The sequence below is a fragment of the Cornus florida genome, unplaced genomic scaffold, assembly GCF_030987335.1.
Source record: "Cornus florida cultivar Cherokee Brave unplaced genomic scaffold, ASM3098733v1 CherokeeBrave_3.0.0_Hap2_Chr02, whole genome shotgun sequence".
Lineage (NCBI taxonomy): Eukaryota > Viridiplantae > Streptophyta > Magnoliopsida > Cornales > Cornaceae > Cornus > Cornus florida.
The window spans coordinates 82,890,149-82,916,679 of record NW_026775572.1 but is presented as its reverse complement, the minus strand read 5'-3'; the positions used below and the strand labels follow the sequence as shown (position 1 = coordinate 82,916,679).

The window sequence follows — 26,531 nt, the reverse complement described above, 5'->3', positions numbered from 1 at the left end:
TTCCTTCTTGCTCTCGGATACCCTGACATTCAGGTTTGTGTCCTCTTCCTTAGTTTTTCTTTTCCTTTGTTCATTCATGGTGTTTTACACGGAGGATGGGCTAGTAATGTTGGAGTTTGGTTTTGTTGGTGATTTGTTGTTGCTTTGTCAATGCTAGAGCTTGTTTCTTTGTTAAAAATTTTGGGTTTGCTCCTCCATCCCACTCACTTTCCTCTTCTCCTTTTTGTGGTGCACGCCAGGTGTTCGCTGAAATTCCTCAACCAAGTCCACCTCTCTAAATGTCTCGTGCCGGTCCTTCTTGCCCTCCTCGACCCTCTTCAGGTGCCCGTGCTGTCACTCGTGAGCGACCACGTGATCCTTGGGATCGCAAACAACTCAACTACGAACTCTCATTTCCGCTCACGGATGCCTTTGACATTCTACCCACAACTTCGTGGGCTGTCGCCGAATTGACTAACCGGCGTCTGCAACACATTTGCGCACCCCTTGCCAGGGTTGCCTACCCCCGTGTAGTGCGCCTCTTCTACCAGAATCTCCAGTGCCCTGAAGAGCCACCCATTTCTCTCACTACATCCATTGATGGCACCGCCTATACTTTCACTATGACCGACATCATTCAGGTTTCTGGTTGCCCCATTGAGTGCCCCGATGACATTGTCAATTGTGAGAATCTCCCTTTATATGAGGAGCCGGATACATTAACTGTGGCGCAGATTGCCGCTGCCATTTGCCCTATTGACGATCCTACTCGGCCCCGGTCTTTTATCCGCAAGACCAATCTTCCGAAACGCCTATGGTTCATTGACACTGTCTTCAAGCACAATGTTTGCCCTTTGGTGCACAGCACCGAGCGTCGGGGCCTCTTTCTGCAAGCCTTATATGCCATGGACCAAGGCCAATGGTTCTCCATCCCAGAGCTCATTTGGTCCACCTTTATGAAGTTCTGGCATGATGCTCATAATGCACGGGCTCCGCGAGTTGAAAATCGGAAATTGCCTTTGCCATTTTTCATCACTCGACTCCTTCAGCACAAGGGTTTCGTTGTTCCTCCCCACGAACCAAAAGGCGACAAAATTAAAATTTTTACCCAGCGCCGGTGGATCAATGTTCTGAGCCATTCTAGTACCCCTCCGCCTCCTGCCCCCCTGTTCATCCACGCTCCACCTCCTCCTCCTTCTGAGGCAGTTTCCACCGCCGCAGCCACTGCGAGGATAGAGCCTTCGGTCGGCTCTCACCAGGACCAGGCTTTCATCCGGGCTTCCATTGCCGGTATTCATGCGCGACTAGATCGTTTTGAGCATTCTTTGTCCGCGTGCACTCAGGCTCTGTGTGAGTCTTCTTCACGTGCTGAGGAAGATCGTCGTCTTGCTGCTGAAGACCGCCGTGTCACCGCTGAGGACCGTCGTTTGGCTTCCGCTGAACGGCGTAAGACTCAATCTCTCCTCCATTCCATCCTCGCCCGTTTACCTTCTGGCCAGTAGCTTGTTGCGCGTGTGGACCTTCTCTTTTGTTTCATCTGTAACTATTTCTCTTGTATATTTTGTTTTCCTTTTAAACTGTGAGAATTTGCTATGTATAGGTTGCTCTGGTCGACATGATCCCTGTACAGTTCTTTTTGTCATCATGTAAACTCTTTTTGCAATGCAAGTTCTTTATGTTCTGTTAACTTTCGATACATTCGTTTTCTGTCTTTATGCTTGTGCTATTAATGTGTTTGTGGTTGTTTCTTTTGGTTCTTCATATTGCTTTCCAGGTTGCGCAGTCCGGTTCAAGTTTGGGGGTTTTTGTCTCAAAATGCCATTCCCTCCCCCTGGGTATTGTTGTTCCTTTTATACTCGTTGTCATTTTTGTCTCTCACTTGCATCCATGTCCACATTGAGGACACTGTGTTGTTTAAGTTTGGGGGTGCATCAAGCATTCTTGGCATATTTTTGGTTCCATAATTTTTGCTAAGCAATGATAGTATAACTTGACACTTGTCGGAGATGAAACATATGTTTAATACCTTGTGTATAGAAGCAATTGAAAAATTTTGAAAATAAAGAAAAATTTAAGTTGAAATGATCATGTAAATACAATGTAGTCTGTATAAATGCCTCAATTAGATTCTTGCTGGATTTACACTCTTATAAGCTTCACAATGCACAGATGCACATTGGAAACTTAACTGTGAGGCATGCAACTTGATTGACCTTGACCTTGGCCTAGTTAATCTGATTTGATGAACCTGATAGATGGATACCTTTGGCATGTTTATTCAAAAAAAAAAAAAAAAAAAAAAAAAAAAAAAAAAAAACTGAAATGACCAGTTGACGTTCGTAGCCTTTCCAGCTCGAGCTATTAAGCCCTAGGAGTGTCTCTACACTTAGCACCCTAAAGCCATCTGGTTTGGGAGTTGTTGGCCTAACGCTTGCTACAAGGGTTGGTTAGAAAGCTTAAGGGACTTAAACATTGCACGGTCATTCAAAAAAAAAATTAAACTAGTAATAAACATGGTTCGTTGGAGTTCGTAGCCTTTCCAACTTGAGCTATTAAGCCCTATGGAGTGTCTCTACACTTAGCACCCTAAAGCCATCTGGTTTGGGAGTTGTTGGCCTAACGCTTGCTACAAGGGTTGGTTAGAAAGCTTAAGGGACTTCAGCATTGCACAACCATTCTATGTTTCGCTTATGTGTTGAAATAAATTGTTAACAAGCAACAAAAGTTGTCTTGAAAATAAAATCATGCCTTAGGGACTTCATGTAAAAGGGAATTCATTGACTTGAAAACTTGTACCTTGGAATTGGAAAAGAAAGTAAAAGCCGCATGTTGAGAATCCAATTCACTTTCACTGAAGCGAGAGTTGATTTCCATTCAAGAGATGATAATTGAGTTATTTATATAGACTTTGATGTTGATGCATGTATGTAGAAATGTATTTAGCCAATTTTTGTATCAATGCTTCATATATGCAAGGTAGTTTTCCCAATGACCCCATCTCCAGTCTTTGTCTGTTTCAAGTTGTATTTGAGCTATGTTTCTATCTCATTTTACCATGGAGGATATTTTTGTAGTAGCATGCCCATGGTTGTCTTTTCTTTATGTTTTTCATTGTAGTTTTGCTAAGGGACTAGCAAAATGTAAGTTTGGGGGTGTGATAAGCGCCGAATAATGTATATTCAAGCGCCCTAAATTACATTAACAAAGTCCAGTTATTAATTATTTTATGTAGATTAACTCCAATTCTATGTTTTTATGCATTTTCAGGTTCATTGGCCAAAATGGAACAAGAATAAGGCCTTGTGGAGTCTTGAGCAACAAAAGGGTGCCAATGCTGAATTCTGGCAGCAGTAGAGCCTGGACTTCGCTTGCCATTTTGACCTTCCAAACTCGAGAACTGGACTTCCCTCATAACATGAAAGATTTAGAGTTCTGAATCAGCTTTCCAAATCTTCAAGTGGTTCATCATTCGGAGTTTGGAGCAGAGAGTTATGATCTTCACAACAGAGGTGCGCAGAACTGCCTAGCAGCACTGATGTACTGCCTTTCTCCCCATTTTCGACCAACCAGACTTGAGATTTGGGTCTTCATCAAAACATGAAGTTTTTAAAGCACTGAATCAGCTCTCCAAAGCTTCAAACAGATCATCATTCGGAGTTCGGGGCACAAAGTTATAGCAGTTTTCCCAAAATAGGTCAGCACTGAGCAAGAGGAGCATGTCGCACATTGCACTAAGTTAGAGTGCTCGAAGTCACCAAGCGTGCGCTCGAAAATCAGGCAGAATGCCCTTCGGAAATGGCTCATTTCAGCCCACTTGCACATTGGTTTCCTCAATGCCATCTTCCCTCTTTATGAAGTGGTTGGAGGTGTTCCTTGGAGGAGAGAGGGTATGGTTGGAGCATAAAAGGCTACCCAAAGGCCACATATATCATTAAGCTTTATCTTGAGCAAGAGAAAGGAGAGAGAAGAGAGCAAGGAGAAGGGTGTTCTTGAGTGCTACAGTATGAGCTCGAAAATGGAGATGAGGATGATGCTTCTTCCTTCTTCTAGCTCACCAATGGGTAACTAAACCTCATCTAGGGAGGTGATGAAACCCCTCCCTTGTAAGCATGTGTTAGTATAGTTTATTTTTGGGGATTACAATGTATTTTTGATAGTCTTTCCATGGTCAAGAGCCTCATTTTTGTTGTAATGAATGTTGAATGTTTTAAATGATTATTGTGAGTTATTCATCTTGTCTTGGATGGTTGCCTTTCTTAATCATATTGCTTGCACTTCCATGGTGACAATGGAAGTTAGATCATGGAATGGTTTTAATGGCATGGAGTTGGAGAACCTAGATAGTTCATGGCTTAGGGTTTCCCTTTGATGGGCTATACTTGATTCTTAGCTTTATGTGCATTCACCATTTAAATTAGGGCTTGATAATCCTTGGCTTAGTAAGCATGTTCTAAGCTACATTTTAGTTTAGGTAGTTGATCATGTGAACCTTTGATGGTTTATTCTTGCCTTTCTAATTAAATGAACTTCTTAAGGATATTATAGCAACCTAGTATTGTTATGTATCATGACTATCATATATGTTATTTTCCCCTTAAATTAATCTTAACCTAGCATGTGTATAGGGATGGAGGTGGATTCATTTCCCTAGCCTTCTTTACTTGTACTCACTCCCTTAAATTCTTGCAATTTACTGTTTTATGCACTTTTAATTTCCTAGCTTAAGTGACATCCAACAAAACCTCTACACACCCTTCATCATTCTAAGAATGATTCTAGACATTTAGGTTGTATTAGACTAGCGTAGTCCCTGTGGTTCGACTTACCCGACCAATAGCCCTATTTTACAATGATTCGTGCTATTGCGAAGGTTGATGTATGATTGACCAACCGATCAAACACTTTGGTTTTGCAGACGATTCTGACGCCTATGTTCTTGCCTCCTCTAATACCTTCCAAAACGGTGTCCTACCATTTTCTAATAAGACAATAATGATTCTACGTTAGAACGCACTAACGGACCGAGTATAGAATACAAAGAATCCTATAACTTAGACTCTAAGCAAGAACACGCAACGCGGAAGTCACATAATGAAAGACACTCCTAAGGACACTTGAACCTGTAGTGCTCTGATACCAACTGTCATACCCCCTAATTTTAGAGACATTGGTTGATCAAGTCCACGCTCACAAAACCAAGGGATATCAAAACAATTAATATTTAGCAAGCACAAAATACAAAGATGAATAATAACGAATAAATAAAAGGCTGAAGAAAGTAATAAATAATAATTCCATTAACTAAAAATTCTCCTAAGGTTACAACTCGGGAATCCAATAGTTTAAGGACCCCTTAACCAATATCCATTAATCTAAAAAATCATAAGTAAAACTAAAGTCAAATAACTTAACAACATCATACTTTGCAATAAATGAGAGTGGATGACGGATAAGCCTCCAAGCTGCGAATCCTCAACCTTGAGACTTGAACTTCTACGAACCTGAAAAAATAAAATAAGGTGGGTCAAAACCCACGAACAAGTTCCCTCTAACAAGCCCCTGAAAACCGATGAATAACACATCTCTAACTACAACCATCCTAATTCCAATTTTAGCCTTTAATAAATAGTGATAAGTAATAATACATAAAATCACCAATAATAATTACTACCTCTATAATCCCAAACTGTGAATTAATAAATATATATATATAGATTTATATATATATATACACACGACCATCCTTAACATACACCGTTTCCATCACATGGAACTCCACTTTCTCGAAATTAATCCAAATGGTTAATTAACCATTAATAATGCCATGCTCAATCCTCAGAGCATTTTATTTCCTCCTATTCACATAACCATAACCATAACCATAGATATTTATTTAATTATCTAATTCCTATAGCATTATATTTATACTTTGGCAACTCGTTCAAGCCTCCACAAGTATAATATATATACTTAACCAATTGACATTCCAATTATATCCTGGCAAATAACCCATGCCTCTAATAGTATGTTCTTGTCCATACTTAGTTAATGACAACTTATTCATAACTTTGGCAAATAATCCATGCCTCCAATAGTATGTTCTTGTCCGTACTTAGTTAATGATAATTTATTTATATCTCTGGCAAATAATCCATGCCTCTAATAGTATGTTCTCTACATACAAAATTGATAACAAAATATTTATACCTTGGCAAATAATCCATGCCTCCAAATCAACCATATCCCATAAGCATAAATTAAAAGCACAATAAAGCATACAATAAGCAACATAGGTACAATACAAGTATACACAAAAATATGTAAAATAATCCTCTAAGATTTTCATCCCAATTACAACATGTCAACACATGACAAATCTCATAGAACAATTTAATAAATTGTTTAAACATATTTCCAAAACCAATAGCCGTATAAGCATTCAAAACTTCCCTTTAAATTATTATTAAATTAATCATTCTTATTTAGATTAGTTAAAATAAGTTTAAAAATAATCCTGGGCAATTAAAACCAACATCCAGGTCGTGGTCCAACTTAGCAGGTTGAGTTCCCAACTGAGTAGGCTGAGTTCCCAACTTAGCAAGCTGAGTTCCTAACTTAGTCGGTTGAGTTAGGCTGAAGTGTCTTCTTCGTCACGACAGTAGCATCCATCCTCTGTAACTTGTCCATCTCACCTCCGATTCGTATAAGAACAATCCTAATTAAATTCTAGGATGATCTAATACATAGTTTTGCATCCATAAACGTATTCTAAACATGATCTAACATGATTTCATTCAAATCAAAACAACCAAAAACATTATAATATAAATACATATACATACAACCTGTTTCCTTCCATGCTTTTAACCCTATGTCTAGGTGATTAGCATGCACTTTACAGTCTAAATTATGATACCCAAGGTGTAGAACTCATGGGTTCTAAGAGGAGAGGTAGAGAAAACCTTGCCTGAAGTTTCAAAACGAAACTAATGCACCGCAAGTTTCTCAATTCTGATCTGCACCTCCGGCTTCTCTCTGTGTTGCCGTTGTCTCCTTCCTTGGTCTAGTCTTCCCTTTGGTTCGGCTTTCCCTCTCGGTTTCTCTCTCTCTCGGCAAACCCTATTTCTGCCTCCTTCTTTCTTACGTAATAACCCTTCCTAAGGGTTACACAGTAGGTATATCTATATATATACATATACCTAGCCTCCTAACCCTAATCTGATAACTCCCCATATGTATCTATGTAATATACATATAAACATATATATATAAGTAATTTATATATATATATAATCCTCCAAAATAAATAAGTATATATATATGATGTATATATACTTACTATAATTATCTATATATTTCAATTAATATATATATATATATATATATATAATTACTATATGTATATAATCCCCCTATATAAATATATATATATATATATATACGTATATATATTTATAAAATCCAATCCATCTATTATGCATAATATATTTTATATAAACATTCATGCATAAATCCATGGTCCTCAAAGCCTTATAAATCCTCCAAGGCTTCCGATATAACCCACTATTAAATCGTTTAATCCATTTTTAAGTCCAGTCCATTTAATAAAATAAAGAAATCCATAAAACAACTAATTACATGCATCACATACACAAATAATCAACAAAGTCATTCCATATAACCAAAGTCAACACAACAACAAATCAATCAAAAATCAAGTATCTAACACACACACAATTATCAGTCCAATAAATCAAATAACAAAATAAATTAATTTAAACTAGTCAATCCATTTAAACCCATTTAAAGGTAATTTATTTAATTAAATATTTCCTTTAAAATCTAGGGGTATTACAAATCTTTAGATCATCTATTTTGTGGTTGTGTGTATACATGGAAGGTGTGGAATTTTATGTTAGAGGTGTGTTCATGGAATTTGCAAAGGGTATTTGGCTTGCAAGAAATCATAGATCAATTTAATCATCAGTTTTACAGGAAGGGTGATAAGAAAATGGCCAGAGTTTGTTTTTCAGCTACTCTATATTTTGTTTGGTGGGAGAGAAATAATAGATTACATGATAAGAGTGCTAGAGAGGCTAAGGATTTAGCTAAGTGTATTCTTTGGGAGGTGCTAGATGTCTTGGGGATTAATCTTCAAGATATTTTGTAATGCTCTTTGTTTGAATTTTTTTTTTTTTTTGTGAGTGTCCTTGTGTATGACTTTTTGTTTAGTGAGGGTATGCCTTCACTTGAATCCTAGTACTATTTTGTTTTATTTTAATATACTCCTTCATTCAGGAAAATAAAAAAAAATACAAAAATTTACAAAAATGTAATTATTGACCCTAACTAAGCTTGTGAGAGTCATTCTTCAATTACGTCCTTGTTGTGACTTGAAAAATGGTAATAAGGGAGTGAGCACAATGACTCAGTAGGAGGTGCCTAAAACGCACTCCTTAATGATTCTGTGAATCACATACAAAGCATAGGATATAGAAAGAGGGTCATACTAATTTTGGGAAAATAAATAATCATCATACAATCCAATTCCCATGAATGCAATGAGATGCAATGTCAATGTTACTCCCCATTTTCTGAAATCTTTGCCAACGTAACAACCGTTAAACCGTTAATGTAACCCAGCCCGAGGTGACTCCAAGGATCCTTAGCGTCATTTGGGGCCTAGGTAACTTAACCACATATAGGGTAGTTTCCCTATATTTTCTCTAGATTCCATTAACAACACAGACACAAGACGACTCCTTGCCGTCCGGTTTTTGCAAACTTTCCTTTAGAACCCTTTTTTCAAAATCAACTTTCCATTCAAAAATCAAATTCCCATTCCTCACGCAATGTCAATGCATGAATGTTGTATGCATTTCAATGTCATGCCAACATGAAATTTCTTATATCAAAACTACAACCATACTTGCATGCTTTGAGAGTAAATTAGCACAACAATTATCATATTCTCAATTTCTCAACCATAGCATTTTAGGAATGTAAAGCATATAGTAATATCAATCAAGCACATTTCTTCACAATAATTTAAATAAGCATATAATTTAACACATTTGTTACATAGAACACACTATCATGCTTCACATGTATAGAAAATCTAATAGCCATGAACAAACTTCACAAATTCACATGCTATAAACACAATACAAGGCAATTGATTCACATAAATCAAAGAAAATGGGCTTTAGAAACCCCTACCTCAATAACTGAGAAATGCCCCAAATTTGCCTTAATTTCGAAATTCCTAAAGTCACCCAATTGAAAATCGGCTCCGATCAACTCGCAGCCTTTGTCGAGCTCATTAACTTTGCCTTCAATGGCAAAGTTCAAATCCCAGTAGAAATTGATGAAATAGTGGCTTAAAACTTGTAGATTTAGAGAGAGAAAATGTTTAGAGAGAGAGAGAGTGATTGGTTCGGCTGAAAGAAGAAAGAAGAATGATCCAAAAAAATAACATAATATGAAATGTATTGACCCTGAAAAATAATCACGAGAACGAAAATCTGGGTGTGGGACCCACCCGGGACTTCCTGACTCGAAATCTTGAAAACCGCTTAAGTGGCTGAAAATGAATTCCTAAGAGTTCAAAACTCTAAGAAATGCCCTAAATCACTCTCGGAACCTTCGTGGTACACTAATCGGTGTGTGACACGCAAACGAGGCAAGAAAATAAAATAATCTGAAAATTCAAAAATTACCCAGAAAAAAATGAAAAATTGAGAAACATTATATACACAACATAACATTTTAAAGAAAATGTTATGTTTAAGCCTAACTCAGAGAGTTGGCCAAACAAAAGATTAAGAAAAAAGGTTCGGTATAAGATAAACATGGACACTGTCCCTATATAAGTGATTTCCATAGAAGATCCATCATTTGTGTGTATAATAAGTGAGTGAGAAATAGGGTTTTGAGTGGTAAGTAAGGTGGAGTCTGGTTTCATATGGTTAAAACAAGTAAAATAAAAATTAAAAGAGGGGGCGTGTACCCCGTGTAATGGAAAGAGTTGGATTGGACGCACCTTGGAAGCGAGATAAAACCTGATTGAGAAGTGCCTTGAGTTTAGAGGCAGAGAATGTAGTTTTGCCAAAAGGGCCAGTGTTGAAGCTAGTGACTGTAATGTCTTAGTATTAGTATTAGCCATAATAGCAATAGACTAGGTAAGTCTAGCACAGGTGCGACACTGATCAATAGAGTGGCTCTAAATCCAACAGAAAGTATAATAAAGAAAGCGATTATATTTGAAATTGGATCGCTCAGAGCTAAATCAATTGTTGTGTCCATTAAGACGTGAGGGAGTTGATGAGCGATCAATAGCTGATTGAGATTGCACTAGCCAAGGAGCGGAAGATAGTGTAACTAGAATACTGTGATTGTGATGGGAAAAGAGAGTTTGTAGAAGAGTCTCCTCTTAAACAAGCTCATTGAGATCTTAATTAAGTAAAATGAGAGGAGAGTGATATAGAAGATGACTATATACAACCACAAAATCTCCACGAAGACCCATCAGAAACTAATGAAGTTGCAGTTGGTTGCAATATTAAAAAAAATTCTTGGCTTCAGAAGGATGTTACCATGACTATTCGGATAGAGATAATTGATCCCCAATAAATATCATATAAGCAAAAGATTCTTTAATGCACTAACGTAATTGTTGCTTAAGATTGTAGAGTTGGACTATCAGCTAATGTTGTCGAGAATCATCAGAACACGAGTATCAAAATTCAAGGATATTCCAAACTTCCTTAGTAGTGTCATAATTCCCAACTTCCATGACAATGGAAAGATTAGCTATATTGCGTAACCAAGAGATGATCTTGTGATTGTTTCTACCCCAATCCTTAAGACGAGAGATATAGGCATGTAATGACCCGGTCATTTCCTTCATTTCCTTTTTTTCTCAGAATTTTACGAATGAATTTTTTTCGTTGAAATTTCTTTTCTGAGTTCAATTTCTCGTCGCTTAGTGTCATCTTGAGTGCTCGGAAATGGTTTCTGAAACTTTTTCCTTTGGATTGACAACTTCCTTTGAGGACCAAGTTATTTCCACAATTTTCTTTTTTCGACACTATTCACTTTTTTGTCCTTATTTCTATTTCGTCCTTTTCTCTATTTCGTCTTTTCCCCGTTTGTCACTTTGTTGGCAAAACCTCACTTCTTGTGCTCAGAGTTGGTTTTTGACTTCACGTATCTTTATCGTGAGTGGTTTCCATGAAATACGTATCTTTACTTTTATAGGAAAGTACTCTAGTTGCTCCCGGTGTCCATAGGGGCATGGATGCATAATTCTTTGAAATTAATTTCTTTTCTTGGGGTGTTTTTCGTAAATATCTTTTGAAGATATTTTATTTTAGGGGTATCTAAGAAAATATATTTTGGAAGATATCTTTTAAAGATATTTTATTTCAAGGGTATCTAAGAAAATATCTTTTGAAAGATATTTTCATTCTGGGGCAATTTTGCAGTTAACCCTTTTTGTGGGGGCCATTGTGCAATTAATGAAAGTTGTTGCAAATTATCTTATTTTGAGTCTGGATCCTTGTACAGGATTCATTTTCACTTTTCGTCGAGTCGTAAACTCTTAGAAGTCCCTTCTGGTCGATGTTTTCCAGTTTTAGGGTTTCTGGCCCCAGTTTGCGCCAAACTTGTTTGGGGTATGACTTTTTGCTCGGGACTCAATTTTTGACGTCATTTCTTCCGTTATTCTAATTTTCTCATGTTGAATCTTTTTCATTCACAAATTTTCATCATTTGAGTGCAGTCTGCTCAAATTTCACTTTTTCGGACCCAGCAAGGCCCGTTCGGGGCACTTTTTGAGATTTCTATAAAAGGGGGATGAGATATTTTATTTTTTCATCTTCCCCACTCTCTTGCACGACCTGACGCGTCCATGGCAGTCCAAGGGAGGCTGCCACCTTCTCTCTCCTCATTTTAACTTCATTTCTTTGTCAGAACATAGTAGGGCCTTTGCGTTTTGTGTTCGTGTTGACTACGTACTTCTTTCACCCTTATTAGAACCCGTTTTTGGCCAAATTTTGAGTTCGGGTTTGAAGTGAAGTTGTGATTTTGATGGGGATTCTTGTGGGTTAATGTAGATCATGTTGTCCCCGACAAAACCCTTCGGTATCGCCGGATTCGGAGCTTTTTTTTTTCGGTGGGCTTTTGAAATTTTCATCTCAAATTGAGGTAGGGGATGTCTTAGGTTTATATTATTGTTGTATTGATTGTTTTATAAGCATATACAACTTGTGAGCATGCTTTTTTAATTTTTTTAGAATTTAATTTATTTATTTTCTTTGTTTAGGATTTAATTCTAATGATGATATATAGTTTAGAATTAAATTGTGGCATGCTAGTAAATTAGGCCTTGGTGAGTTGTGTAACATATATTAAATTTGGAACATTTGAGTAAGAATTGCAAAACTTATTTAATATTTATCTTTTGTGAAAGATTAATTCACATAGTTGTATCAAGCATGAAACCAACTTGTAATGTGATATTAGAGTAGGCCTTGGTGAGGTCCTTAACATATATTAAATTGAGGACATTTGGATATATTTGAAAATCTAGAGAAAAATTAATTCATGAGCTTAATTAATTTTATTTTAAGTGTATTGGTCACTTAAATTGATATTGGAGGTAATAGGTTGATAATCCCTTGAAATGTAATATGTTTAATCACCTTATGAGCATATTACTAATTTGATGTAGAATTAGTACTTGAGACTTCTTGAAATGGTAATTGGACTTAGCATGATATAGAATATCATTGACTTGCATAGCTTGTTTAGATATATCTTGTGCAGGTGTATAGCTTGTTAGAATATTGCAATTGTTTACCTTGAAAGCTAGTTACTAAATTGGGACTTATTTAGTACTTGTGGCTTAGTGTGGTAGTGTGGTTCAATTGTTGTAAAATATTCTTGTTTTGGTGGATAAATTGCATATTGGAGGCTTGACATGTCATATGCTATCTAGACTTGAATTATAGGACATGGTTTGTATGGATTCAACCTTATTTGTGCATGGAAGATGGTTTTATGCATTAGTGGATTTGGTATAAGTTTGGTCTAACTTATTAATTTTTGTATAAATTTTGGACTTATTGATTTTGGAAAGCTTGTAAGGACATATTTCACGTAATGGCTAGGGTTTGGCTCTAGTACGGAGACAAGAGTCTTCTAAGTCATAAGTGCGCACTAGGTAGTACCTTGTGGGTCGTAATTACCCGGAATAACTTATGCATGTGTGCACTAGGTAGTGCCTTGTGGGTCGTAATTACCCGGAAACACTTGCTTGGTCTAGTGACCAGATGACCTAATCTTTCTACTTTGATTTCGCATTCAATTTCAAGTTGTTAATCATGGATTACTTGTAACTTGAGAATTGGTGCTTGCCTATGTATTTTGATCTCATTTAGTATACTTGAAACTGTATACTTGAACTTGTATCCTTGTTGGTGTATCTAAACTCTATCTAGTGTATTTACGCTTAGTATGCTTGTCTTGTGTGTGCGGATTTCATTTTTGTATACTTGTGCCATGTATACTTGTCTTGTGCGTATGTGTTTAGCTTAGTATACTTGTGTTTGTATACTTAATTTATGAGTACTCTATACATATATCTTATACTTTTGTATGTATGCTAGATATTGCTTATCCCGTTTAACATGATTTAGTATACTTGTGAGCATGTGTACTTGAATGTCGTGTATCATGTTTTAATACGGTTTGGTGTACTTGAGCATGTATACTTGTATGCCGTAGTTTATCTCAATTAAATGAGTAGCTTAGGATGATCCATGAGTCTCACTTTAACATAGACGTTAGGTGGCATGAGCCCCTCTAACATGTTTCACCTTTAGGTGATAGAATTGTAAAATGCTAGGTCGATGCATGCTCATTTCCTACGAGTAGCTTTATGTTACTCACCCACGTAGTGAGGACATTTTTCAGGTACCGGGATCAAGATTCGGGATTCACATCATGCTTGGATGATTTGTAGACTTGAAGTTCTTATTTCTTGTAAATGTTGGCTTGAAATGCCATTTATAGCTTTATATGTCAAAATGTGTAAATTTGATTCTATTTTTGTAATGTGTACATAAGTACACTCTTTACAATGTATTTGACATGTATGAGATGAGGCCGGAAGCCAATGACATGTATCTTGTTTTCTATGCACTTTCGTTTTCAAGGCTTAATATGAAAATGTTGAAAAATACTTAGACATTGTGTCATAACTTTTGCATTGGGTGTGGGAATTTCATTTTATTCTTTCGTAGGGCCTCATTAATCATGTATGAAGTGTGGCCAAAGGCCAAACGGTAATTTGAAATCATTTGTTAATTTTGGTTTTCAAATTTCCCAATTCTTGTGCATTTTCGCCATTTTGGCCATTGGGGGGTCGGATTTTGCATCGGTTCTTCTCGGGAGCTGCGGACCATTCCTGCGTGCTTAAAAATACTAAATACACTTGTGTGCACATTCGTTTCAACCTAGAAATGCATTTAGGGCCAAATGCATACTTGGTGCAAAGTTGCATTTCTTTGAGTTTTTGACCCCTTACTGAGCTAGGGGCATTTTGGGCATTTTACAATGAGTTTTTTCTGAATTCTCTCACGTGCCATCTAGAAAACTCAATTTTGAAGGGGTTTCTTCTTTGTGTTTTTCCAGAAAAATTCATCTACTAGCCCATTTTTACTCTCTGTTCTGGCTGTTTCTGGAAAAAAATGCTTGTAGCAGCTTTTTGAGCAGCTTTTTGGGTCCCTCTTGACCTACTTTGTTCTAGGGGCATTTTAGGGATTTTACAGCGTGTTTTTTTTCCGTTTCTTCCACATAGCCGGGTAGGAAACATGATTTTAAGGGGGGTTTCTTCTTCGTGTTTTTGTAAAAAAATTTGTTTAAGGGTCCGTTTCTAGCCTCAGTTATGGAAAAAAAAATTGAAAAGTTGCTTTATGTCAAAACACTATTCCTGCCCAGATTTTCGTACCCGGAAAAGTTGGTTTTTTTTTATAACTTTGAGGCTTCATATTTCCTTCGTCCCGACTCCAAATCAAGTGATTTTTGAGTCTAAGTTTATTAAATTTTGGTTGTCTATCCAAAGGTATGAATGATTGCATCCAATTCTATCTGAAAGACTATTTTACCCCTTGCAAAGTACCCTTGCCACATTGATTTGAACCCAAAAGTCTATTTTTTTGAAACTTTGAGGCTTCATATCTTCTTTGCCCGGACTTTGAATCAAGTGATTCTTAAGTCTAGATTTATTAACGTTTCCTTGTATATCTAATGGTATGCTCAGTTGCATCTAGTTTTGTCTTAAAAGACCATTTTACCCCTTGTAAAGTACCCTTGCCGCATTGATTTCAAATCCAATAGTTTAATTTTATAAAACTTTGGAGTTTCATATCTTCTTCATCCAGACTCCGAATCAAGTGATTCTTGAGTCCATCTTGATTAGTTTTTCGTTATCCTTCCAGCGGTATGCTCGGTGGCACCCTAGTCCATAGTTTTTTGAAATGACTATTTTGCCCCTGGGGGCTTATTTGTCATATTTTTGGTCTTTTGCTTCCGCATCAGTTCTCATTGAGTTCCACGACCTCATGGAAGGTCACTTTGACTTCTTAGAGTCTTGTTTTCTGTTTTCGCTTCTGCATTTCGGATTCGTTATCGGATCAAATTACGGTTCATCACAGGACGCACTGGCTTGAAAAACCAGGGCAGTCACAAGGCAGCTGCATCATCATCTTTTTCTTGACCAGGGGCCTGGCGATCTCCAGTAACATACGACCACAACTTGAAGCCCTTGAGAAAGCTACGCCATGGATTGACTCCAAAAGGAGTAGTTGTCTCCATAAAAAACATCATGAATAAGGTGAGTGACCTTATTATGTATTATTTGGGCCATTTAGAAATTACAAATGCAAAAAATGGACTCAAAATTTGAAATCAATGAGAAAAACTATGTGGGATACGCCCTTTCAAAAAATTTCTAGCGGGTTCTGACTTGGCAAGGAAATGAAATCCAAATGATGATGTGGTAATATAATGACATGGTAGAACACGGCTAACCACTGCTGACATGGCTCTACTAATGTGGTAGATTGTTGACATGGTTGTTACCGTGTCGGATAACTGGCTTGCGTGATGACATGGCAGGTTCGAAATGGATTGTAGAGTAACTGGCACGTGAGCACGTGTGAAGTTGAAGATCTGAGCATGAAGGCGCGTGGTAGAATGGAATGAGAAACATAATGTGATACCCCTCGATTCCGGAACACGGGTGGATCAGGTCCGCGACCGACATCGAGGGAGTATAAGGCAATTAAGGTAATAAACAAACATGGATTACAAAAGATAAATAAAGAATAATTAAATAAGTTGAAAGAAAACCAAAATAATAATTAAATAAATCCCAATAAAATAATCCTCCAAATACTCTGATACCAATAATCCTCTAGATTACAACTCGGGAATCCATGATGTGGACCCCTAATAAAATCCCAACTAGAAGCAATAATCAAACAAATATCTAAACTGAAAATTGAAAACATAAAATAGAATCCTGTGTAAAATCGGAAGAGTGATGAAGACTGGTCTGTGCGCTGCACAAACAATCTCTATACCTGACGAACACCTGAAAAATACAGCGGGTCAGGCCCACGAACAAGTTCTACTCTACTACATCCCAAATAGAGATCCGATACACATATACATCCTAGTCAACTCATACAATAACTACATAGTCCGTATATATATAGATACATACTAAAGGACTCTCATTAGACTATAGGGCGATCTCAACCTAGATAGTAGGCAATATGCAAAACACACACATAGTGGGCATGTGTACCATGATCTATCAGGGCACACAACTATGCACTATATCCAGCTATGCATCCCAAGCAATATACACACCCTAAACACTGATCATGAGAACTCAAGCTCATATCGTGGCAGATATCAATAAATATATATAAATCTATATCCTATCCAAAACATAAACTAAACTATCCGCTATAATCTTTCAATGGCATGTCATTCACATTGTTCTGTGACCTGACACGAATAGATGAGACTTAACTTATTAGTCAGTCCATCTAATAATATGCCCCCATATCCTAACAATTGTGCATTCATCCATAACATAACCAAACAATGATTTCCAATCCACACAATGATGCAAGCATGTATATACATCAAATAATCTAGCAATAAACATGATATAAATCCTATAGATATCCATTGTATTTATTTAAGCAATATTAACAATTCAAATAACATGCGGTTAACTTACATGACATGTAATTAACGTATATCTCAATTAAATTATATAAACTTGATCCATAAATATGATTAAAATCATTTATGCAATTATTTCAATTCTTAAAACAATTTAAATCCATAAAATCATCAATTAAGCAACTTAGAAGTTATTTAAAATTCCAGGCTAAGTTTCTTGACAATGTTATCTTTGTATAGACATGTTTGTTTTTGTCCAAGTGTATTAATATTCTGGGTCAGAATTAATCTGTTTGCTGGTTCTTGTCTCTCTCGTGCTTTCTCATGCTATTATTATTCAGGATGCAAGTCAATATCAATTTGTAATAGAAATTTCAGGAGAGTTTCATGCAATTTGTCCATATTTTAACAATCATAATATTATTAACAATGAAACTTAATTTGCCAACACCCAATATGATCTGAAAAATTTAGACCCATATCGATATAAGTAATCATAATATTTTTAGGATTTGTAATATTTTGACTTTTTTTTTTTTTAAGTTTAGATGCTGTTATATTTTACTCTTACTATGAAAATGGTTTATTTTAGACAAAATATGTTGTATTGGGGTTTAATATTTAAAATTATGATATATTGAAATTCAATTTTAAATTTAGCAACGGATGAAGTAAAAAAAATGACCAAAAAAAATAGTAAAATGATATAAGATCTAAAAATCAAATATATCCAATTATTTTATATGAAAAAAATAATTTTAATTATTATAATAAAGTTATTCTTCACTTACATGAATGCAAGTGGATATCTCCATTGGAATAAAGTTAAATGCACTCTCGCCGGTAAACCTCCTGCAATCGAATAAAGTTAAATGGCAAAACCGACTGAATTAAATAGGTTAAATGTGATAATGGACAAAATTATGATATTCTAAAATAAGAAAATTACATTCATTACGACAAGAAACTGTTGCGACACTAACACTATCCGGCTTGAACAGAATCAGCCCAGCCCAAGAGACAGCCGTATAGGTATGAATGATTTGAATGCTAGTGAAAGAGACTACTGCATGTCACTGCCTTCCCATTATAACCACTGTGTTATGTTGGAGCTTAGAGAGTTTAAAAATCTGTATGTATATGTGAGTGGGTTTATGTGCAACTGTGTCTATATATATATATATATATATATATATATATATATATATAAAACAAAGGACTAGCTCTCAATTGTCACACAGTTATTTTGGGCGCAGAGAGCACCAAGGAAGCAGCCGCAATGGCAGAATCAGAATCATATCCGATGAATGGTGGAGATGGCACATACAGCTACGCTAAGAACTCCATCTATCAGGTACTAGATTAATTATTTACAGGTTTATTCCATCAGCTTCTTGGTCTTTTTGGTTGAATAACTTTATATTTGATCCATGAGTCCATGACCTACTATGCATATAAGTGGATCATGGCTTTTCTTTGTTCCTGTTACTCCTTGTGCTTCGCGGGTTTATCAAAGTTAATTGTGCATTCGCTTTTAGTTGATCAAATCATTAACAAATTCTAGGAGGTATGGAAATTTTTTAATTTTTTATGTCTTGATTAAGGCATAAGTTTGACATTTGATTCAGTTGGTACTTGTAATTAAGGATGGTAAGGGGCAGGTTTGGGATGCAGTTGGTTAAATACTACTCCACCACGTTGGGAAATTGTCCATATCAATTTTGCTTTTACTCCGGAACGGGTTTATAATTTGTATAATGTATCCTCATTCACAGGATCGATTCCGCTCGCTTCATCCATTTAATTTAATACAATAAATTAAATTATGATAAATAAGTGAAGGTGAGTGACTTATTAATAAAATCAGAAGTGAAATTTGAAATAATTTTTTTTTTTTTTTCACTAAATTTAAATTAAATCAATACCTGAGATGCAAAAATATAAAAAAACTCAACAAATACGCAGCTCTAACACGAAAATGAAAAAATAAGTAAATAAAAAACACACACATATATAATCAGGTTTGTTGCGGGGCGGGTTAAACACTAAATCCTCCCCGCCCCGTGCCCACCCCAAACCCGATATGGATTTTAATTTTTATCACAATTTCCGTCCTTGCTTCATTTAGGGGCCTACCTGTCCCATTCGGGGCTGAAACCTGGTGGGGCAGAGGCAATTTTGATACCCCTAGGGTTATTGGCACCAATATTTGGACAAATGACACTAAACCAAGAACACAAACCGCCCACTACACAATGCATAAAAGATTTCCGTAGTTCGAAGGTAGATTACAAGTTCTGAAGCCCCCAATTTTAAGTATTCCTTTTCCTCTATTTTTGACTTTCAATGCTCTCTCATTCTCATACCACAACCCTAGCACCCTTGTATTTACAACATATACTAGACTCCGGGTCCATCGGGGTCCTTTTCTTATTTAAAAAACATAATAATTGGATGTGCAGAAGAGGCCAAGTTGTTTTTCATGTTGTAGACCGGGATCTTAATTGACCTTGATTGTCTCATCCAGAACTTCCTTCTTCATATTGACCGGATAGAAAATTGGGATAATTTCATAAAAATGAAATTTTGTGGGTTAAAGGACAAAAGAATGGGGTCAAAATTATGTTTTTCAAATTAATGAATTTTTCTCAAAGTATGAGGTGGATATGAAAATTTACTGTACATCTTTTTATTCTCAAAATACCCTTATATTGTTGTTATGGATTTCTTTCTACCTCTGCATCTGACGCATGTGCTTGAATGCCTTGAGCCTTTTTCTTTTCTTTGGGTGAAAAACCCACTCTCTCCGGTGTAGTGGAATACTTTTAACGAGTTCTCGCACAGCATGGAGGTAACCAAAGGCCTGCAAGAGTAGAAGTCTTAATTGTCCCAGAAGCTGCTCTAGAGCAAACCCATTTAACAAAAAAAAAAAAAACAAAACAGCAAACCCATTTCATCATCAATCTCTCACACACGTAAACCAGCCCCTTCTGAATGTGTTCATCTGCAATGGCAAAACAATTCTTTCTTTTTGATTGGCCATCACTCTCTTTCACCCACCTAACTAGCAAACCCATTAAAAATAAAAATAAAAAACAGCAAATCCATTTAATCATTAGAAAAATGCAAATAACAAGAAGTTTTGGATGAATTTCTCACGTTTGTTGGTTGTTCATTTGGGAAGAAAGGTTGCCATAAATATGAGGGGCAGTAACATAATTTCATAACAACAATAGAAGGGTATTTTGGAAATAAAAATATGATCTACAGTAAATTTCCATGTCCATGTCATGTCAGATTTTAAGAAAATTCAATTAAGTTGGAAATTTTGATTTTGACTCCATTCTTTTGTCCTTTGACTCCCAAAACTCCTTTTATGGAATTATCCCTAAAAAGTTTGAGAGCTCTAGGGTTTTATTAGGGGTGGTAAAATGGGTCATCACCCATTAACCCGTCCATATCTGCTCACTTTTTAGTGATTTTGGGTGAGTTATATTTAAAATGGGTTAAAAATTGGTTGGGTAATTTTTAACTACTTAATTTGAGGGTCAAGATGGATTGAATATGGATATCCATATTCAACCTGCACACTTGTCTCTTCTGAGAGTTGAACCTTCGATGTTCCTTTGGGAGGTAAGATATTAATACCGCTAGGCCACTAACCCTTGGTAGTTCAATTAGTTTTTCATTTTGTTAACAATTAAACTAAACAAAAAAAAAAAAAAAAAAAAAGCAACCAATTTGAATCCTTTTACTGAATATTAAAATGGACATAATTATAACTAGAGAACCTCATAAGAAGTTAGGTTGAGTGTCTTGCATTTCTCATTCCTAAGTGTAATTAAATCTAATATGAATTCCGCACACAAAAAATAAAAAATAAAAAATCGAGTGTGTGAACCCATTTATCGGTTCACAAATATAAAACAAACTAAAAAAAAAAAAAAAAAAAAGGTTTTGAAGCCCTCAAACAGCAGCTCTTAAGCCAAAATATATATATATATAAATTATTTGCAACAACAATTATCTATATATTTTTTGACTTAGTATTCAAATTCTAAAAACAGAAAAAGGAGCCTGATATTTTGTATCCATACAGTTTGCACCCATAATTGGAAAATTTAAGGCAATACTGCTAAACCCAATAAAATGATGGCTGAAGTATCAATCTTGAATTTTGGGTTCTTTTGACTTTATTTCAGTGCAATGGAGGTTTTGTTGAAGTCCATTTTGTTTTTGGTTGTGAAATGACTAAATCAGTTTGTGGGTTAGGATGGTACTCTTCATTGTTGTCTATAATATTACGCTTTTTGGTATGATTAATATAGGAAACATTAGTCATTACATATGCATATTAGGTGTATGTCCAATCAGATGTGTCAAACACACATTCAATATTATACCTAGGTGTCATGTGTTCGACTTGAATGCTTCATACATTTAGAAGAGTCCAAGTATCAGAGGTTAAGACTAACTGACAAGGATTTCGACCTAATTTTGAGTTACGTAGATTTTATCATGGTTATATTATAAACTGATAGCAATGACAACGATGAAAATAGTAACAAGAGCAGTAACATCATTTGCCGATTTTACAGAGAGCAGTTTCAAATGTTGCAAAAGATATGGTCGATGAAGCAATTGCAGAGAAGCTTGACGTAAAAAGCCTCACTTCTAATTCAAACACTTTGCGCATAGCAGATTTGGGATGTTCAGTTGGGCCAAATACCTTCATTACCATGCAAAGTGTGCTTGAGGCCGTGGAAAAGAAGTATCTTTCCCATGGCCTTGCCTCTAAAGTGCCGGAATTCCAAGTTTTCTTCAACGATCATGGTACCAATGATTTCAATACCCTATTTGCCTCCCTCCCTCATGATAGGAAATACTTTGCTGCTGGAGTGCCAGGTTCTTTCTATGGCCGGTTATTCCCCGAGTTCTTTCTCCATTTTGTGCATTCCTCCTTTGCACTCCAATGGCTCTCTAAGCTGCCTGAAGAGTTGCTTGACAAAAACTCACAAGCATGGAACAATAAAAGAATCCACTACACAAGTGCCTCAGAGAAAGTAGTTAATGCTTACGCAACTCAATTTACAAAAGACATGAAGATGTTTCTGAATGCCAGAGCTAAAGAGATTGTTGCTGGAGGGATGATGGTACTGCTTGTGCCTGGTTGTCCGGATGATATTCATCATTCTCAGCTCTCAACAGCTCTGTTGTTTGATTTCCTTGGGTCTAAACTCATGGATATGGTGAATGAGGTAAGTCAATGATGGGCTTTTCAAATTGAAGTACGAAATAATAAAATCAACCAGTTGTAATCCATTAATGCATTCCTTTAATATAGGGATTAGTCAGTGAAGCTCAAGTGGATTCATTTAACTTGCCTGTGTACTTTCCTTCCCCAATGGAGATGGCAAGGCTTGTAGAAGAAAATGGGTGTTTCGATATTGAGATAATGGAGTTGCTGGATCCCAGGTCAAATATGAACTACGCAATTGATGTGCATGCATTAATAATGCACCTAAGAGCTGGCCTGGAAGGAATTTTCACCAAACATTTTGGAAGTGAGATTGTTGGTGAAATGTTTGAAAGGACTTCTCAAGAAAGTGCAGAGCTTTCCTGCCTTCTGGACAAAAGCAACAAGAGAAACAAACTATTTGTTGTTTTGAAGCATAGATGATGTGTGTTGGAGATGGTTTTGGCTTCATTATATGGGTAATTTACATGTCCCCTCATCATATGGGTAATTTACATGTCTTTCCTATCTTTTCTATTTGAAACCTTGACCTTGAGTCTATTTGTCGTTTTGAAGCATAGATGATGTGTTTTGGATATGGTTTTGGCTTCGTCATATGGGTAATTTACATGTCTCCTCATCATATGGGTAATTTACATGTCTTTCCTATCTTTTCTATTTGAAACCTTGACCTTGAGTTTCGGATTTTAGACCCAAATCCACTAAGATAAAGATAGACTGGTACTTTCTTCTTCTTCTTCAATTTTTTTTTTTTTTTTTTTTTTTTTCATTGTACTTGGAGAAGTAATGTATTGTTGCCTTGATAAAATAGGTTTATTTGTTGTCAACAATTATTAAAAAAGAAGTGCAGAAGTTGGTAGATTTTGAATCTGACCCTCACAAGAAGATATGTCCTTCCTGATCTAGTCTATAATTGCCCAAAGGCTTTGTTATGCTGACTAATGAATTGAATATATTGTGATGCGATTTGCCACAAACTCGGGCAGCCATGTACTTGTTTAGTAACAATCATTACCAAGGTAAATCATATTTGCTTTCTCAACAGTTACATCCATCAACAACAGTGCCTTCTGGGCATCATAATTGATATTCCGGGGTATATTCATCAATTCCATGCTTTCCTTGCACTTGGGATAGACCTTATGGGCCTTAGAGATTACTTTGGGCTAGGAAAAACAATGTACTAAAGATCGAGCTTTGTTTTTTTGTTTTTTGTTTTGCAATTTTAATTTGGTCATGGTTACTATTCATTCATTTTTTTTCTACAATCGAACTGACTACTCCGAGACATTCCGAGGTCATTTGGGTGTATTTGGACAACGTATATTCAATTTATACCTTGGGAAACCTTTTTGAGAGCCTACTTTCAGTCCTTGGGCAGAATGTGCAGTTACTGTTCATATGCTAGACAAAATTTTCACCCTAACTTCCAATAGTCATATCTCCCTTATTCCAGATCCAAATTAGGTCATTCTTAAGTCTACGTTCAAGGATTTTGAGTTATATTTCCAATGGTATCAATCTCGTTTTCAGATTTTATTGATACTGAGAGATATTCTCATTTTAGTGGGACAGTGTTGGGAAATCCCTTGACCGAGAAAGGGTATTTTTGAGAAATCATGACTAAAGGTCTCAGAATCTCTTGGGATGTTATGAATTGATTAGATTGGATTGACTACACTTCATTTGACTTGTTTTGAGTCAAATTTCTCCACCATTGGGTAAAATGACTATTTTACCTCTAGTTCTATATTTGTCCGTTTGGATCTTAACTTCCGCTTTTGTGTTCAAGTTTTGTCTTGAGACTTCTTATGAGGCTCTTTTGTCTTCCTAGAAGCGATATTTACCTCTAATGACCTCTTCTTTGTTTTTGCTTCTGCATTTCGGACTCGATATCAGGTCGGGTTAAGGGTTACTCGCTAACGCTACAGGTTCTTGAAATTCAAGCCGTTACAACCAGTGAGTAGGCAAGTCTTGTAATGACCCGGTCATTTCCCTTTCTTTCTTTTTTTCGGTAAATTTCATTTTTTCGTCTTTTTCCCTATTTCGTTCTTTTCTCGTTTATCACTTTTCCTTGCATAACTTCACTTTTTGTGCTCGAATTTAATTCCGGCTTTACATACATCCATGATATTTAATTTCTATGATATATATATTTTTACTTTCATAAAAAAGCATATTAAATGTTTACTTTTCTTGTAAAGGGTATAGATGCATGATTTTTGGTAATTTTCTTAAACTTGAGGGGTTTTCATGTAATTATGAAAAATAATTATTTTTCATCTTAGGGACCTTTTTGCAATTAAATTTGTAAGATATTTTGAAAAAAGACCTTTTTGTAATTTTTGAAAAATGTGACAAGTGTCACATTCTCATGGTGCCACTTGTTGGTATTGGGGTGGAGTGACTTGGAAGCATGATCTCTTAACACATGGAGGATGGAGATTCACCCATTTGTTTCCCTAGGATAGAAACACTTGTTGGCATGGATGGTTGACAAGTGTAGGTGTGAGATTAAGCCTAGGAAAGAGCCGTTGATTTGTGACAAGTGTAGGCACCAAAATAAGTCTTGCATTGTGTGTGTGAGAAAGGTAGTGTAAGAACACATAGTGGGTGGAGGATTTCTAGACCTTCCACTCACCATTTTACACTTTATCTTTTTCATTTCATTGTTTTTCATAACCCTAAACCTAGCCACCATTGGAGAAAAGCTTGGTTGATATGTTCTTCTTCATTTTGGCCTCCTTCCACTCACCTTAGATTAAAAACCTTGGGAGACAAAAGTTTCCTCTTGCTCTCCTCTTCAAAACCCTTGTTTTGTTTTCCTATTTTAAGCTTGGTTGCTTGGATTATAGAGATTCAATTCCCTAGTGAGGTAGAAGTGGTTGTATGTTTATCCTTTTTGGGTTTTATATATATTGGAGCTTTATATATATTGATTACATGCCTTTTAAATTCTTATACTTGCATGTAAATAGAAATTTTGTATGCTTGACTTAGGATTTGTAGATTAAAGCATGTATATGACTATTAAATTGCATAAGTAGGTTATTGTTTAATGATTTGCCTATTACTTGTGATTTCATTGAGGGTTTGTTATGAATATCTTGAAATTGCACTTATTTTGTTAAATAATGGAAATCTCATTGAAAGTCTAGTATGAAAATCTTATATGTAGCACTTGTAATTACTTGTAAGTAAATCACCATATTACATGGTTAGTGATTGTGGCCTACATTAATATTAAATTCATATAGCACAATGTGTAGTATCATTAGCTTACCACTTTAGACATGCAACCTTAGGGCATGGTTTGTGTGGTTTTACCCTACTTGTGCTTGGTAGGTAGTTTCATGCATTGAGGTTATAGAAATGTCATGAACTTATTGATTTTTGGAAGCTTGTAAGGATATGAAATGTTGATAGCTAGGGTTTGGCTCTAATATGGAGGATTAGAATTCTCCTAAGTCATAGCACGCACTAAGTTGTATCTTGTGGGTCGTAATTATCCGAAATAACTTGTATAGTCTCGTGGCCACATATCCTAGTCTTTCCAATATTTGATTTCGCATTATTTTTTTATTTTTTATTTTCTCTCCAAGTTGTAAATCATGGATTTCTTGTAGCTTGTGATTTGGTGATTTTAATTTCAATACAGTTAGTGTACTTGTTCATGTATACTTGGATGCAATGTGACTATCATTTCAAATATTTGTATAGCTTGAGATGATCCCTTAGAGTGCCTTGAAAACATAGACGTTAGGTGGAATGCACCCTTGTGATGATCTATGTTTGGTTCGCATTATACTTGAAACTATAGGGTATGCGCATGCACCACATCCTACGAGTAACTTGATTACTCACCCTAGTTGTTTGGGTAATTTTGCAAGTAAAAAAACTTTGTTTTGGGATGCATCACATCCCTAAGTTGCTTTGATGCCTTGGTGTATTTTTATTATATTAGAATATGCACTTGTTAGCATATCCTACTCCATTTTGGTTTATTTTGACAAAACATGTATTTGTTGTT

The 26,531-nt window shown here is 35.9% G+C and overlaps 1 protein-coding gene across 1 annotated transcript; it reads left to right on the top strand.

Moving 5' to 3' along the window:
* The first annotated feature begins 18,523 nt into the window (after nucleotides 1–18,523).
* LOC132296474 (loganic acid O-methyltransferase-like) lies at nucleotides 18,524–22,924 on the top strand. The gene is made up of 3 exons (XM_059794674.1): nucleotides 18,524–18,598; nucleotides 21,843–22,502; nucleotides 22,589–22,924. Exons 1-3 carry the CDS (start codon nucleotides 18,524–18,526, stop codon nucleotides 22,922–22,924), a joined length of 1,071 nt encoding a protein of 356 aa, XP_059650657.1.
* The last annotated feature ends 3,607 nt before the right edge of the window (nucleotides 22,925–26,531 follow it).